Below are 16,265 nucleotides of genomic sequence, written 5' to 3' on the forward strand. Positions count from 1 at the left end.
GCTGCTCTAAGCACCTACTGTGTGCTCTGTCCTGGTCATGAGCCTCTCTGAGCCCTTACTGTGTGCTTTGGGTGGCCCTGAGTCACTTTGAGCACCTACTGTGTGCCCTGTAACAAGCTGGAATCAGCAAATGGAGACCACAGTTCACAAGCTACTCAGTTACATGGCTCCATATCCCTAAGCTGGAACCTCACACCCTCTGTGAGCTCTGGGCCCATGGAGATACTGGGGATGATCCTTGGCTTGAACTGGCCAGAGGAAGCTGGAACTCCTGGGATCTCCCTGAACCTCCCATTGGCAGCAGAGGGGAGAGAAGAAGGGAAATAAAGGGGAAGGGGGGCAGTAGAGAGCAGCAGGCTGCTGCAGCCTGCTCCTCCTTGCGGGCCTGGGTTGCTAGTATTTGTGCACATGTGGCTCTGTGTGCATGCTTCCATGCACTGGCATGTAGGTCTGTGTGGCATTCGCTGAGGGCCCTGGGCCTTTATGCTGCAAAGTCTGGCCAGGACTGACCAGCAGACATAGAGGTTGGGAAGAGTTTGAGCAGTGAGAACTGAGGATCTAGGACTTCAGCACCCTATATTTTATAGCCAGGGACACGGGAGAGAGGTCCGGTGGTCAGTGCAGAGGGCACCACTGGAGCCAACCAGGGCCAGGCCAGGCAGTTTCATAGAGGAGCAGAGAGGCTGAGCAGGACATATTCACACACCAATGCATGCTGACAACCCAGTACACTTTTCACCCCATCACTTTGGGATGGCCCCAAGGAAGGAAAAGTCATGAAGGCTGGCTGTTCTATTGGGCATCTACTGATGCTGGGGGAGCAGAAAACTAAGAGAGCATTGGAGGGAACAAACCAGAGCCCACGTGTATGGGAGGGAAATATGATTATCTAGAAGAAGTGGGAGGGGAGTTTTTGAAAGGCTGGGGGTTCATCTGAGTCCACTCTGCACTGTGGGCTGGCTCTGTGACCCTGGGCCCTGCTCCCCTCTTTCAGTTTCCTATTCAACAAATGGGCAGGGAGATGAAGAATATTCTTAGAGTAGAGGTAGACTCTGGCCTTGGGGAGGAGCCCCAGACTCCTCCTGCTGTTAACCTGTGGCCTCCCACTGGATATTGGGCCTTGGGAAGGTATGCGTGGGTCAGCCCAGGGTCAGACTGTTTGGGGAAGAGTGGAAGGTACAGAGCCACGGCTTTTCCTAGGAAGCTAGGCTCAGACTGTCTGGGTGTGGGGACAGCTTCCTCGAAATGGTCCTGGCATTCTGCCCTGCTCTGACTACCTCCTTACCCCAGCCTTTGACTAACATCCCAGGAGGGCTGAGAAGGAGAATGGGCAGGCCAGAGGAAGTGCTGGGTGTCTGTGGATGCTAGAGCATGTAGCCTTTGCAACAAGTGCGGGGGGGGTTGGACAGGGTGTGGGCGGGTGGTGACAAGGTCTCTGAAGTCAAGGTGGCCCCAGGATGGCCTTGGCAATGGCTAGGAGACAGACAGGAAGGCTGTGTCAGGAACAGTATGACAGGCTTTGGAGAAGTAGGAAGCAGGCAAGTTGTCGTAAGGGGCATTGTGCTCATCAGAAGCTGCCCACGGGTGTGCTCAGAGCTGCCTCTGCATGAGGTGGGGGGTGGACACTGCAGACAGAGGATGAAAGAGGAAGTGCTCAACTCTGGGGCAGGGCGTTCCTCCCAGGGGAGGCAGCCAGAGCTAGTTTCAGGGAGGACTTAGGTGAGCTTCTACCTCCTGAACCTTCATCTCCTGTGAAGTGGGCGAGACATCTGTATTAGAGTTGTCTTAAGAGTCCTTGCCAGGCTCTGAAGTGCTAGGTGGAGACAAGTATGTGGAATGGAGGTCAGAGGTGCACTGGGCAAAGCCTTGTTCTCCATGTCCCTAGCCCTGGCTCCTGGCTGGGCACACTGGGCAGAGAGGACCTGAGGATGCCAAGATCCTGTCTGGGGGTTTGTGGAGGACATCGCTAGGGGGCAGTGTGACTCAGGTTGGAGCAGTGGTAAGGGGTCCCCAGGGTATTAAGTGTATAGAATTTGGGAGAAGCTGGGCTGAGGAGACAGAGAATGACCCAGGGTTCCTAAACTTCTGGCTTTCTCCCTTGCCCTTTGCTTCCACTGCATTCTTAGAGACAGAAGGGAGATAAATAATACAAATGATAGCGCTAATGTGCTTTAGAATGATTTCTCAGACACTGTCACATTTAATCTATACCAGAATCTTGTGAGGTTGATGATGCCCGCGTTGTTTTCCTGATGATGAGAGGAAGGATCATGTTGAAAATATGCAAATTTACAATTTAATTGGTAAAAATGAAATCCTGGAAGAAGAGACTCAGTGAGTCCCCAGGGAGCTTGGTTAAAAGATCCTGCTCACGTGCTCCAGGTGGGCTGGAGTTTAGCCTGAGCCTCCCCAGCAGCCAAGGTAAAGAGAGGAAACAATTTTGAGATGTCCCTGTCCGTGAGGTGAAAGAAGCTTTTCCGGTGTGCTTGGGCCAGTGGGTTCGGTGGGCGAGAAGGAGTCCTAGGACTCAGGGACGCACAGCCGGCGGGGCGCAGCAGTTGACAAGCGGCAAAACGCAGGAGCTGCCAGGCTGATCCAGACCAAGTGAGACCTGCGAGCCAAGCTGGCGCAGCCCCTTAGCATGCAAATCCCTCCCTCCTGGGGGCCCTGACGTCAACCGTAGCAGCGAGCGGAACCCGAGTGCCCTGGAGGCAAGGCTGTGCAAAGCGAGGCCCCGGACCAGGTGGATCAAATCTGCGCGGTCGAGTCGGGCGTGCTGGGCTCGCTCATCGCCGGCGGGGTCGGCACGATGCAGGCCTTGAACCTGTGGGGAGGTGGGCATGCGCGTGCTCGATGCCGGCGCCAGGGGCGGGCCTGCTCGGGCCCAAACCGGCTGGCAGGCGAGTTGGGCATGCGCGATCGGAGGCCGGGCCCTCCCCGCTGGGGGTAGGGCCTACTCGTCCTGGGGCGGGGCCTGCGGGGAGTCGGACGGACGCCTGCCCGGCTCGGGGCGGGGCGGGGCCGGGGCCGGGGCGGGGCCAGGGCGGGGCCGGGGCGGAGCCTCGAGTGGCCCGAGGTGGCCTGGCTGCTGGGTCGGAAGCAGCGCAGTCCGTCTCATCGCGTCCCGGGTATGGCGTCCCCACGGGAATTGACCCAGAACCCCTTGAAGAAGATCTGGATGCCGTACAGCAATGGGCGGCCCGCTCTGCACGCCTGCCAGCGCGGTGGTGAGGCGGGGTCTGTGGAGAACCGGGGGGTGGTGCACGGGAATGGGTGGATAGGGCGGCCTGGGCAGTGGTCTCGCGTGGAAGGGGGGCCAGGAACAGGTGGGGAACCCGGGACAGGTGAGGCTGCCGTGACTGCTGCTAGGGGAGCAGGCACAGGTCGTGGGCCGGGCACAGGTGTGGCGGAGCGGGGGGTGGAGGGTGGTGCGGAGACAGGTATGTGGCCCTGTCTCCTCTCGCTAGGGGCGCAGTCTGGTTACCATCACCTCCCGGGAGGGCGCCGGCCCCTTCTCACCCGAGTCTCTACCCACCAGGTCAGGCCAGGGGGAGGATTCAGAGCCTCCTCTTGCCATTCACTTCAGGCCAGAGTGCATGGACCAGGTCTGAGCTGTGTTGGCTTTATGGAAATCGCTTGACCTCTCTGAGTCCAGAACTTTCAGAGGTCCAGAGGGAACCCCTTGGCCTTGACAACCCACCTCTGGGGCCAGTTTTGGGAGGAATTTCAGGGAAGTGCAGTTGTGTTCAGGGTGGGTGAACACTGCCCTTATGGACCTATCTTTGGGTCCATGGGGGTATATGCATCCAGGTGCGGTCGTGGGTAAATGGTGAAGTTGGAGACAGAAACACCTAGGAGACATACTGAAATTCTTGGCATTGTTAAGGAATTGTTAAGGGACTTGGCTTTCCTGAGATCCTGGTGTTTAATCCACTTTACTTGACTTTCTGCTTGTCTTTTTTTTTTTTTTTTTTTTTAAGATTTTATTTATCCTTTTGAGAGAGATAGACCACGAGCAGGGGCAGAGGTAGAGGGAGGAGAAGCAGATTCCCCACTGAACAGGGAGCCTGACGCAGGGCTCAATCCCAGGACCCTGGGATCATGACCTGAACCCAAGGCAGATGCTTCACTGAGCCACACAGGCACCCCTCTGCTTGTCCTTAAATGAGTCTGCAACCTCTTATTGCCAAGAAAAACAAAGTTGTTGTTTTTTTTCTTTTGAGTAACTGAAACGTTATAATGAATTTGCAAGTTGGCAAAGACCTCAGAGAACATCTCGTTCAACTTCTGATACAGATATAGAACTGTGATCAGGAGATTGTGTGATGTACTAAGATCTCCCTGTACTCCTTGACCTCTGCTTGGGCATAATAAGGGAGGGGAGAACGCTCCTTGCTTGTTTTGTTTTGAGGCCAGCCTGGGAGCCCTGGCTTTGAGCAAGATGTAAGTCCTGTGGGTAGACTGTGTGTATCTCTTACTACACTGGGTCCTGGTAGGGGCTGGCCATGGTTTTGGCAGGGCATTCTGGTGGGTCATGGCTGTGACCATAATTTAGGTCCTGGTAGGATGTGGAGATGGTGATCAGGCTCTTTGCGCTGGGCCATGGCTTTCCAGTCAATACTCAGTCCTGAGAGGCAATGGCTACATCCTAGCCAGCCCTCCTTCCAGACTTTCTGGAGCGACCAAGATCAAGGCCCCTTGCTCTTGTGTTTCTAGCCAGTCTGTGTTGTCCTAACTGGGGATGGCTGTTGTTAATACATAAAGGGGAAGGGAAGGAGTCAGAGCCTCGGCTTTGAAGGCAGGAACACTCAAGCCGCATTGTGGCCCAGCTGTGTGACCTCGGACAAGTACCTGACCCTCTAGGCCACGGCACAGGTTCCTCATCTGTGGGATGGAGACGGTCATCATCCCTGCTCCTAGAAGCCGCTGTGAGCCTCTTCACAGGAGATGCTTGATAAGTGGTGGCAGGTGGTGCTATCATTTCGTCACTAGCCTTCTTTGCTTCTCAGTACCTCAGAGTTGGGAATTGAAGCATCAGCTCTGAACCAACCCCCATTCCAGATGGCAAAGATGCTGAGGCCCAATGGGGAGGAGACTGTTTCTTCAAGCTCCAAGGATGCAGTGAAAATATGGCTGTGAGGGGCTTGTGCCATAGTACTGTCTCATATTGCAGTGGGTGAGACTCTGGACTGGGCCAGCATAGGGAGGGTTTCTTGGAGGAGGAGGTACCCAAGAAGCCAGAGATAAGACCTGCAGATTGTATAGAGGTTTGGGCCCCAAGTGAGGGTCCCCGAGTTCATAGCAGGGAGTAAGCTGTGAATGAACATCGAACCTGTCTGGGCAGCACCTCCAGTCCCCAAAGCCTGTATTCATGTAGCGTTTTATCCTCTGCATGTAGATTTTTTAATTAAAAAAATATTTATTTATTCATTCATGGGAGACACACAGAGAGAGGCAGAGACATAGGCAAAGGGAGAAGCAGGCTCCCTATAGGGAGCCCGATGCAGAACTTGATCCCAGGATGTTGGGATCACAACCTGAACCAAAGGCAGATGCTCAACTACTGAGCCACCCAGGTGTTCCGCGTGATTTATAATTTGGTGGAAGACCACAAGGACAGGTGAGGACCTGAGGGTGGGGGGTGGGTGGAAGTTGACCACAGGGCTTTGTAGAGAAGGGGACGTGGAGCTCATGGCTGGTCTGTGCTGTGTAGTGAGTTGTCTTTGGTATCTCGTGCCTGGCTCCTGAGGGAGCCAGAGGCTGCTTGGCTCTGTGTGCCTTCTTCACTCCTACAATCCATGAGTTCAGAACTACGTATGAGGGCCTGGAAGCTGTTACCTTCTTCATCATTGACCCCTCAGCTCAGCCCTGGAGGAACCAGCCCTGGAGGGCAGACAGAACGTGAAGCATGCCAGAAGGACAGTGCTTGTGATAGCTTGTATTAGCAAAAAGGTAGCCAGACTTGGCTAAGGACATGACTGGAATGTGCATAGGATGGTAGGAGAGATGACTTTCCTGTCCCATCTGAACAGGACGGTGATGCCAGGTTGCTTTCTTTTTTTAAAAGATTTTATTTGGGCAGCCCGGGTGGCTCTGCGGTTTGGCGCCGCCTTCGGCCCAGGGCCTGATCCTGGAGACTTGGGATCGAGTCCCACATCATGCTTCCTGCATGGAGCCTGCTTCTCGCTCTGCTTGTGTGTCTGCCTCTCTCTATATATCTCTCTCATGAATAAATAAATACAATCTTAAAAAAAAAAAAAAAAGAAAATAGTACTTTAAAAAAATGAAAGATTTTATTTATTTATTTATTCATGAGAGACACACAGAGAGAGGCAGAGACATAGGATAGAGGGAGAAGCAGGCTCCATGCAGGGAGCCCGACGTGGGACTCGATCCCAGGCCCCTGGGATCACGACCTGAACTGAAGGCAGGTGCTCAACCAGGTGCCTCCAGGTTGCTTTCTTTTGAAGAGTTCTCCCTTCACCAGCCTGGCCCAAGGGTGTGGGAGCAGGTGCAATTTGGAAACCAGTTCTGGACCCAACTCCAGGGCTTGTGGCTGCCCCTGGGGTGACCCACCAGAAAGTGGTAATGAGGTAGCACCAGGCTTGTCTCTGGCCTCTTAATTCCTAGGGTTCTTGTGGCCATAAGCACATTCATAGGAAGAGGAACCAGTGAGATAAGTTGAATGGACATGTGGGCAAATCTCTCTTGTTTTAAATGGTGCGTCCTGCCACCTGGTTGCTCGTTGCCGAGGCTCTCGAGTGCCCAGAGCTGCAGTTCTGGCCACACACCCAGCTCACCTGGTGCAAATGCTCTGTTCAGGTGCCGTAGCACATTCCCTCTGTGGGCCTCAGTTTGTAATTCCTCTATTGCTAGCTTGCTTATGTTTTGCTGTTGTAAGCAGAGCTATTGCAAATACACTTCTTGTACTTTGACCTTTCTTTGGGTCATTTCCTTGGGAGCTTATCTTGAGGAACAGAGATGATAGGTAATTTATTGCTGCTGTTTTGCACCCAGCCCTGGTTTACTGCCCTGCCTGCCCACAGTGGCTGTGCATGGGGCCAGGGGATCCTGTCACCAAACAGTGGGAGAGGAGGCTGGGGTGTCTCTGGGAAGATAGAAGATGTGAAGAGAAGGTGTAGAACCCTACTCCTGAGGTCATGGGAGAGCCCTTCAGGGGGCTGTGGGGAGGAGTGAGCAGGCTGAGTGTGCAGGTTTCCCCCATGCTTAGTAGCTGATTCACTGCCCTTTGGTTGCTTGAGAGCCCCAGCCAGCAATTGTGCAAACGGTACAGGCCCCAGTGTCACTGGCCCTCAGGACGCAGGGCCTTGCCTAACTTGCTTTTCTCTCACCTTAGCCAATGCTGAGGTTTTTCTGCAAGTTCTCTCTTGTTCACTGTCAGCCTGTGTTCCGTGGGATCCTCTCCTTCCCTCCCCCGAGGCTCATAGTTTGGGTCACCTTTGCCCAAAGGTCATGTACAGGAGCAACGGAGCCCACACTGGCAAGTGGGTCCCCTTACCTCTCTGCAGGGCCCAGCTGGAGACAGATGGGTGCTTCTGCACCCTACATGCCAAGGGCAGTTGGTGCTAAGGTGCACCTGCGTCCTTAGCAGGTATCCTGCCAGGGCTGGGCAGAGGCATGGCTTCCCAGACATGCTTTGGCTTTTACATGGAGGTAGTGCAAGGCCTCACTGGGGGTTGATCATCATCCCATTTTACGGGTGAGGACACCAAGGCTCAGAGTTGCCAGGAGCTGTCAGGATCAGGATAGGAACCTAGACCTGACTCCTGACCCCACAGAAAGGGCTGCCCCTGTGACCTCTATGCTCTAGCTCCGGTGAGGGAGACAACCTGAGGGTTGGGACCCAGCAGTCTGTCCAGGAAGGACTACCAGGAGAAGGCCCTTGTAGAGAGCCCTGGGGTTCCCCACATCGGCCGTCTGTCTGTGGCCCAGGTGCTGGGGACGAGGAAAGGAAAGCTTCCTAAGGTTTCTGAGGTGAGGCTGACTGAAAGCAGAGCTGAGTCACGTGAGGCTGGTAGTTCGGCTGCCTTGGTGTCTGTCCTGGTAGGCCAGGGTTTGGGGATGTGCTGTCCAGACATGTCCCTGCCTCCGACCTTGGCAGCTTCTCTGGCTGGTGGCCCATGGGATGGAGGAGGGTGGGCTGTCAGAGGGACAGTCCTTGTGGACATTGCTCTGGGTCTCTGGCCTCAGCCCCTGGTGGCACTCACCCTGGGGGATTTCGAGATGCCACTCCCTTCCCCATAATTTTTGAGCACCATCTCTGTGCCAGACCTCATGTTCCCAAACAGCTCAGATCCTGCGGGGCTGCCTATGCTCCACGTGGTCAGGTGCAGGGGACCAACTCATGGGCGAGATGACCGGGATTGAGAGAGAGAGTGCACCAGGGCAGCGCAGAGGTGGCTGGGAGGAAGGGTTCACTGAAGAAGCAGCTTATGAGCTGGGCTTTGTACACAGTGAGGCGAAATTCCCAACTGGGAGGGTAAGGAGTGGTACTGTGCTATCAGGAATGCTGAATGGCTGCACGGGTGGGGTGTGGATTCCCCGATAATAGGTGGGTGTCGAATATCCCCTGGGCTTTGGCTCTTGTCCTGCATGTTCATTCAGGGGTGTGGCAGGTCCAGCTTTATATCTGCCGTGCACACCAGGATAAGGGGCTGGTGAGATTCTGCTACATCTACTGGAGCCCAGACAGGCCTGGGCAGCAGGGACATGCCAGTGGTGGCTTGAGACCAGGGTCTGAGGCCAGGAGGCCTGGAAGGTGTGTCTGATATCCTGTGACAGGAGCAGAGGGAGGGGCACCCTCGGAGGCATCCCAGCCCTTATCTGACACCAGCTCCTTGTCTTTCAGTTTGCATGACCAATTGCCCAACGCTCATTGTCATGGTAGGCCTGCCCGCCAGGGGCAAGACATACATCTCTAAGAAGCTGACTCGCTACCTGAACTGGATTGGCGTGCCTACTCGAGGTGAGACTTGGCGTCGGCTTCCAAAGGGGCCTTGGGGCTTTGTGGGGAGAGGGGGAAAGAGAGAAGGCTAGCCTGGGGTGAGTCAAGGTCAAGAACCTGGGGAGGGCTGCTGCTGTGTGAAAGCTGAGCCTTTCTTTCCCCCAGAATTCAACGTTGGCCAGTATCGCCGGGAAATGGTCAAGACATACAAGTCATTTGAGTTTTTCCTTCCAGACAACGAAGAGGGCCTGAAAATCAGGAAGTGAGTATATGTGTGTGATTATGTGTGTTTACAGAGAAGGCCCTGGAGCCTGGGCACCCAGCTGCTCCTGAGCCCTGGCCTTACTCTGCCCCACTGGACTGTGACAGGGCTGGTCTCTTGACCTCTCAAGATATGGTGGTATTGGGGATGTGTTGGATTAGGGGACAGTGGGGAGGGCATATGGCCTCTTGGTGGCTGGCTGTGCCTTAGGACTCATGAACCCTTAGTAAGGACGTCCTATGGAAGGGGAAGACAGGGCTTCAGAGAGATAGAGGAGACCTAGCCAGGGCGGGGCAGGGGCTGGCTGCACAGAGACCTCTCACTTGCTTACCCCAGGTGCTCCATGGGGATGGACTGTGGCAGGGAGGGGGGGTGAGTGGGTGCAGGGACACAGTCCTCAGAGATGAGGCAGAGTGAGAGTGGGCCTACCTCCTGGCACCTTCTTCCAAAGCTAAGAGGATGGAGCCCAGAGCTGCAGCCTTCCTTCCCTTGCCCCAGGATAAACTGTATATTTGGAGCATGTTTGGCATGTGCTTGGCATATTTTTGGCACGTGTAGGACAGGCCTTGGCTTCGCTTTCCTGTGGCTCAGACTTCACCCTCCTGCTCACATTTGTGAGATGGGAATTTGCATATGACACCCTACCTCCTTCCCTCCCCGCCCTATTCAGACTTGAACCAGGAGCACCCGCTGGCTGTCTGAGGATCTCTGCTGTGGTCTTTTTGGCAGGTGTCAGCTGAGGGATCAAGAAGCTTCCTTGTGCTTGCTCTGGGTTCAGCCATGGTGGGAGGGCATTTAGCAGAGGTTGGCCCAGCTCTAGTGAGCTCCCCTAATCAAGAAGAGCTCCAGGCCAGAAGCTGCCAGATTGTTGCCCAGGCCTGGGTCCTAGGCAGCCTGCTCTGTCTCTGGCCACCAGGGGGCAAGAGCTCCCCAGTGTGGGGCGTGGTCTTTCCCCAGTGTTGACTCTTGGGTCAGTGGGGCTGGGCCAAGTGGCTGCACCCAAAAGGGAAGGGGAGTCTGATGTTCAGGCCTGTGGCCGAATTGTGTGTGAAACTTGAGGCTGGGCAATCCAGTGACCCAGACAAAGGGAGGGGACTGATATTTGAATTCCTGCTGTGCATGATGCCCGATTGTCACTCCTCTTCCCATTTTACAGATGAGGAAGCTGAGGCTCAGGAGTCTCACACAAGATAACAAGTTATTTCACAGAGCCCAGACTTGAATCTAAGCCCATACCACTAAAAACTGTTGTGTTCATCTTTCTAGCGTTATGCAATTAGTAGATCAGAGGCTGTATCAAATGCAAATTCTACAACTACCTCATGCTATGGGCACTGGCTAGCTTACTGGCTCTTCCCTGCAGTGGGGCAGGCGTTGTGTCACCTCACTCCCCCGTATTCGGAGGTGAGGTCTGAAAGTGATGGGCCTGTGTAGGATCACACTGAGTTTGAATTTGAAGCCAGGTCTGTTTGAATCCAAAGTGTTTATGGGAAGAATAAGGAAGCTGGCACCCCTGGGGCTCACTAGTAATTCTGCTTAGGCTCCTATCGAAGGTAGGAGTATTGGGATTAATTCAGATGGGGAAACCCAGACTTGGGGAAGTTGGGGGGCTAGATCAGGGTCACCCAGCTGGAACAGAGGCCCCAGCAGGAGAAGCTAGGGGCAGGTTCACATGTGCCTCTCTGTAGGCACACCCTCTGGCTATTCCTAGAAACCTTCCCTCCTGGATCTAAAGTCTGGGTCTGGCCCCAGGGCTTCAGGACCATTTCCCAATGACCAGCCCCAAATGTCTTGCAGATAGTTGGTAAAAGAAAAGGCTAGATTCCCCAGAGACCTAGGTGATCATACATTGTTGAGGTTCCTGGAGCTACACGATGTTGATGTCTGTCCCTGACACTGGGAAGATCCAGGAAAGGGTGTGCGCAGTCACATGTGCACGTGCTGGTCACGTATACACACACACCATAAGGCACATACTCATGCTCTCAGTCTCCTACCACACATGAGCACCTATGCACACCTGTGGGCAGGCACATGCACACCCATGGGTGCATGCATGTGTCGCTAACAGTTCAGTTCTGACACTGTCCACCTGGAGTTAGCATCAGTCTGCCCAGGTTAAGGGCTCAGTTCCACAAGATTGCCCCATGCTCATACGCCCGTACACTCAGGGTCCCAGGCTATACCTTCCACATCTCCATTAGAACCCTGATCCCCCTCTTACATGGTGCTTCCTCAGCCAGAGCAACCCACAGATCTTAGCCCAAAACATGGTCCTTGATGTGGGTGGCTAGAAATGGCTCCAGCAATGCCAGTTTCCTGGAGTCTCAGAATTCAGGTTTTTTGGGGGAAGAAGAAAGCTCTTTAAAGTTTTAACTGAGGGATCCCTGGGTGGCGCAGCGGTTTGGCGCCTGCCTTTGGCCCAGGGCATGATCCTGGAGACCTGGGATCGAATCCCACATCGGGCTCCCGGTGCATGGAGCCTGCTTCTCCCTCTGCCTGTGTGTGTCTCTGCCTCTCTCTCTCTGTAACTATCATAAATAAATAAAAAATAAAAAAAAAATAAAAAAAAAATAAAGTTTTAACTGAAAGACCCACTGGGTGGGGTCTTCTGTGGGGCACAGATAGGTCACAAGGAGGCTTAGGAGCAGAGCTTCTTCCAGGGACCTGGACTCAGCTCTGCCACCAATTTCCCCATGACCCCAGCAGGCTGCCCCTTGCTCTGCCTGGCCTGTGCCTCCATGCTTGGGCACGGTGGCCTGGTCTGGCCCAGTGAAAGCCCCGATAGCACAGTCCTTGGATGCACTGGGGGTTTATGTACAAAATCTGAAGACCAAACAAATGGAAGGAGATCTAATTTTACTTTTTTTTTTTTTTAAGATTTTATTTATTCATGAGAGACAGAGAGAGAGAGAGGCAGAGGCATAGGCAGAGGGAGAAGCAGGCTCCATGCAGGGAGCCCGATGCCAGGGACTCCATCCCCGGACTCCAGGACCACACCCTGAGCTGAAGGCAGACGCTTTAACCACTGAGCCACCCAGGCGTCCCAGAAAAGTGGTATTTTAAAAAAATATTCCCAGGGACCAGAAGCATATAGCCTTTCACTTAGAGGATCAGAATTGGCAAAAAGCACTGAAAATGACCTCAAGGAAAGAGAAACCTTGAAAAGAGAAGGGGCTCCAGGGACTGGGCCCTCTCCTATCTGGGGTAGGATGTATCTCTGATCTACTGCCCTCCTGCAGCTGGGTTTGGGTGCTGGGCTGACCCTGTGTTTTCTCTTCTTCTTCTTCTTTTTTTTTTTTTTTTTTTTTTTTTTGTGTGTGTGTTTGTGTTTTCTCTTCTGAAGGCAGTGTGCCCTGGCAGCCCTCTGTGATGTCCGGCGGTTCCTTAGTGAGGAGGGGGGACATGTGGCGGTGAGTGTAACATCATGGTGACTTCTGGTAGTGACATGTGATAGCCTATATATCGCTAGCCCTTTGCTCATCGGGAACCTGGAAGGGAAGGCAGGGTGTGTGGCCCTGACTGCCGGGCCCTGGGAGGAAGTCTGCAGCCACTACTACATAGGAGGAGGCTGGATGTGTGCTGGGAATTTCCTTCTGGGCTTGTGGTTGCATTTGACCCTGTAGGACTTCCTTCCAAATACTCACATTGTTGGTCATCACATGTGCTATCATGTTACCTAAGTCTTTAGCCAATGTGATTTCTCCTGGGGTGGAGAGAATCCTGCCCCACATTTAGTGACTGTTCTGGGAACCAGCTGAATCCTGGGCAATGGAATTCCAGCTGTGTGTTGGCCCCTCCTGTCAGATGGATGAGTGGGACAAAGCTGAGCACGGGTGCCTCTGGGAAAGGCCCCTACCCTAACCCTATGCAGTCAAACACAGGAGCCGCTTTTTCATTTGCTTTTCCTTGTGGAGGCATGCCTCCAGGAGCCCTTACTCTCCCAGCTCTGTCTGGATCGATCAACTTCTCGGTGTGTGGAACCCTGGGAATTCCCTTCTCCCAGCTCTTGGGTTGAAGCCCTGCTCTCGGACCCCATGTCTTCTTTTTACTTGGTTTACTGACTTGTTTTACTGGAGTGCATCCTCCAGTGGCTTCCTGAGGAAGGTACTTGGGAAGTTCTTGCATGAGACTTTGCATGTCTGGAAATGTCCTTCTGTATCCTCATAGTTGATGGTTGGGTATAGGTGGGAAGTATTTTTCCTTTAGAATTTCTACAGCATCTCTCTGTTGTATTATGGCTTCCAGAGTAGCTGTGACAAAATCTGATGGCATTCTGATTTGCTGATCTTCCTAAAAGTTTCATCTCTTAGAGGGAACTGGGGCTGCTCTTGCCCTTTTCTCTGGGAAAGAAATTTAGGGCATTGTGGTGGCTCATCTTCACCATGGTGGGTCCCAAGGTGGCCCTTTCCAGTGGGAACCTCTTTTCTAACAGGTCAGGAAGATTCTCATGTATTATTACTTTGATAAACCACCCCTACCAGTTTCTGACAATTGATTCTCTGCTCCACTCCCATTTTCTGAGCTTTTTTTTTTTTCTTTTTTTTTTCTAGAACTTCTGGTGGCTTCATGCTGGGCTTGAGCCCTAATCTTTATCTTTTTCTTTCCTTATTTCCTATCTCTATCATTTTTGTTCTACTTTTTTTTTAATTTATTTATGATAGTCACAGAGAGAGAGAGAGAGAGAGAGGCAGAGACACAGGCAGAGGGAGAAGCAGGCTCCTGCAGAGAGCCCCATGTGGGACATGATCCCGGGATTTGGGGATCACACCCTGAGCCAAAGGCAGACGCTTTAACCGCTGAGCCACCCAGGCATCCCATTTTTGTTCAACTTTCAGGGAGACTTTTTCAATATTATCTTACAAGCATTTGGTTGCATTTTCAAACAGTTTCTGTGATCACATTTTAATTTCTAAATTCTAAATTTCTTATTCTCGGAGTGTTCCAATTTTTCAGAACTCTTTTTGTTTCATGGTTACTTACAGTATTTTGTATCTCCCTTTAGATAACAGTTGTAAGGTTTGTTTATTTTTTGACACTACTTTCTGTTCTATGCTCTGTCTTCATTTTCTCAAAGTTCCTTTTATTTTTTTTAGTCTCTGTTTTTCATGTTAGAAGTTTTGCTGAAGCATCCAGTGAGCCCTGGTTGAAGGCCCTTTTAAAAAGCTCTGGAAGCTGCTTAAAAGCAGCTCTGGAAGCTGCTTCTAGACATGCAGGCGAGTGGGTTACCCCTGAGAGCACATGGACAGGCTGTGGGCATTTCCTGGGGAGCCCCAGGTGGGCCCCTGGCCTCGTAAGGCAGGGAGAGGGCGTGGGGGCTCTATCTGCTCTTTGTTGTACCACCAGGCAGTCTTCCTTTTTCCTCTGCGCACTTGTCCCTTTTCTCAGAGACACCTGACACCCATTCCTGACTCTCCTGCTTCTGCACAGGTGGGTGTGCTCTGGTGGGTGAGGGCTTGTGTTTAGTTTTCTCTATTTCTCTGAGTCAGTCACCAGAATTTTATTGATATCTCCTCTCCCATTCTCTTTATTTTTCTTTTCCCATTTTAGTGGAGTCTCAGGATGGAGTGGAAATAAACCGTGGTTCCGCTCTCCATGTTTAACTGGTTTTACAGGAAGTCATGGTGGTCAAGCATGAAGCGCGTGCCCGCCACACGTGGGGCAGTGCTTAGTGTGCCCCATGTGCCAAGGGTTTGCCGTCCCATGTGCCAAGGGTTTGCCGCCATGCTGGGAGCACAGGCCCCTCCCCTTCCAGCTTCCTTGAGGCGTGTTCCTCAAGGAAGGGGAGGCCTAGCTCAGCCCTTGCAGGTCTAAAGGAGACCAGCCGGGTGGGTGGCCTGGGCACCAGCTGGTCCCTGTGAGAAATCTGGTCCCTGTGCAGCCACTGTTGGCTGGTCTCCCCCCTGCTCCAGGGCCAGAGTCCCAGTTAACCCAGTTTGGTCCTAGGTTTTCGATGCAACAAATACCACCCGAGAACGGAGAGCAACCATCTTTAATTTTGGAGAACAGAATGGCTACAAGGTGAGGTGTCTTTGGCTCACCTCCTTGGTTGGGCTGTGGCATGTTCAGACCCTCTGGGGACCAACCCTCTTACAGCCTCCTGATGTGCGTGGGCATCAGGCCAGGGGGCTCCAGAATGGATGTGGGATCTAGGGGTTGCTATTTCCTCTCCATCTGGGGTTTTCTTTCTGGGAAGGTGTGCATTGTGGGAGAATCCTAGATGGGGTGGCACCTGGTTTGGGTCGGGGCTTCTCTATCCTGCCCTCACCCTCTTGGGGTCACCCTGGCCCTACGTGAGGGGGAAACTCCGTGGACCCAGGCCCAGTGCCCTGAACGTATCTGTGATTCCTTCTGTCCTGCCTGCCTTGTCCTTGCCACAGACTTTTTTTGTGGAGTCCATCTGTGTGGATCCTGAGGTCATAGCTGCTAACATCGTGGTGAGTGGTATACCTGACCTTGTGGGGGCAGTAACATAGCTGAGGGAGCATATGACAGCGAGGTCCTTCTCCAGGTTTGGGCTGGTGCCTAGGCTGGCCCTGATTTGGTCTTCTTGAACTTTGGGGGCAGGAGAGGGGAGGCAGTACAACACAGGAGTCAGGTGATCAGAGACTCCCAAGGACCACTTGGGTAGAAGGCTGTGTCACCAGGTGGCATTCATTCATATTCCCTCGTCTTACCTTCCCCTCTCTTCCCCCTCATAATTCCCTGCACAGTGAGAATGCAGCTTCAGCCTCTGGAGATGGGGGGTAGGAAGTGATGTTCATATTTTGAAAGAGAAAGAGATTCAACTTCTCTCCCCTACCCCCTGTTTATCCAAGGAATGAACATCTGGGTTTGGGGAGATGGTTCAGGTGGGAAGAGGCTTCTAAGCCCCTTGCCCCTCTGGCCTCACCTCCCCCTGTGCCACAAAGATAAGGACGCCAATCTTAGGCTCCCCAGTAATATTCTGTTGGCACACTAGCGTGGGAACTAAAATCAGGGAACTGCTGGACTCTTCCTAGTGGAACCAGTCTCCTGGGATTGGCCTCCAGTCTCCTG

The 16,265-nt window shown here is 53.2% G+C and overlaps 1 protein-coding gene across 4 annotated transcripts in view; it reads left to right on the forward strand.

The window, feature by feature from the left end:
- The window catches only part of PFKFB4 (6-phosphofructo-2-kinase/fructose-2,6-biphosphatase 4), a 32,197-nt gene that overhangs the window by 520 nt on the left and 15,412 nt on the right, over positions 1-16,265 (forward strand). For 2 of the 4 annotated variants that reach the window (XR_008666859.1, XM_055343599.1), the window contains exons 1-6: positions 3,061-3,227; positions 8,870-8,986; positions 9,131-9,227; positions 12,574-12,640; positions 15,174-15,248; positions 15,608-15,664. Coding sequence is in view for 3 of the 4 variants with exons in the window: in XM_055343599.1 (XP_055199574.1) it covers positions 3,131-3,227; positions 8,870-8,986; positions 9,131-9,227; positions 12,574-12,640; positions 15,174-15,248; positions 15,608-15,664 (510 nt within the window). In the remaining variant the exon portion in view is untranslated. Of the gene's footprint in view, positions 1-2,667; positions 2,744-3,060; positions 3,228-8,869; positions 8,987-9,130; positions 9,228-12,573; positions 12,641-15,173; positions 15,249-15,607; positions 15,665-16,265 lie in introns of those variants that run through there. The other 2 variants (XM_055343601.1, XM_055343600.1) reach the window with 2 other exon arrangements.

Source organism: Nyctereutes procyonoides, unplaced genomic scaffold, assembly GCF_905146905.1.
Source record: "Nyctereutes procyonoides isolate TBG_1078 unplaced genomic scaffold, NYPRO_anot_genome, whole genome shotgun sequence".
NCBI classification, from domain to species: domain Eukaryota; kingdom Metazoa; phylum Chordata; class Mammalia; order Carnivora; family Canidae; genus Nyctereutes; species Nyctereutes procyonoides.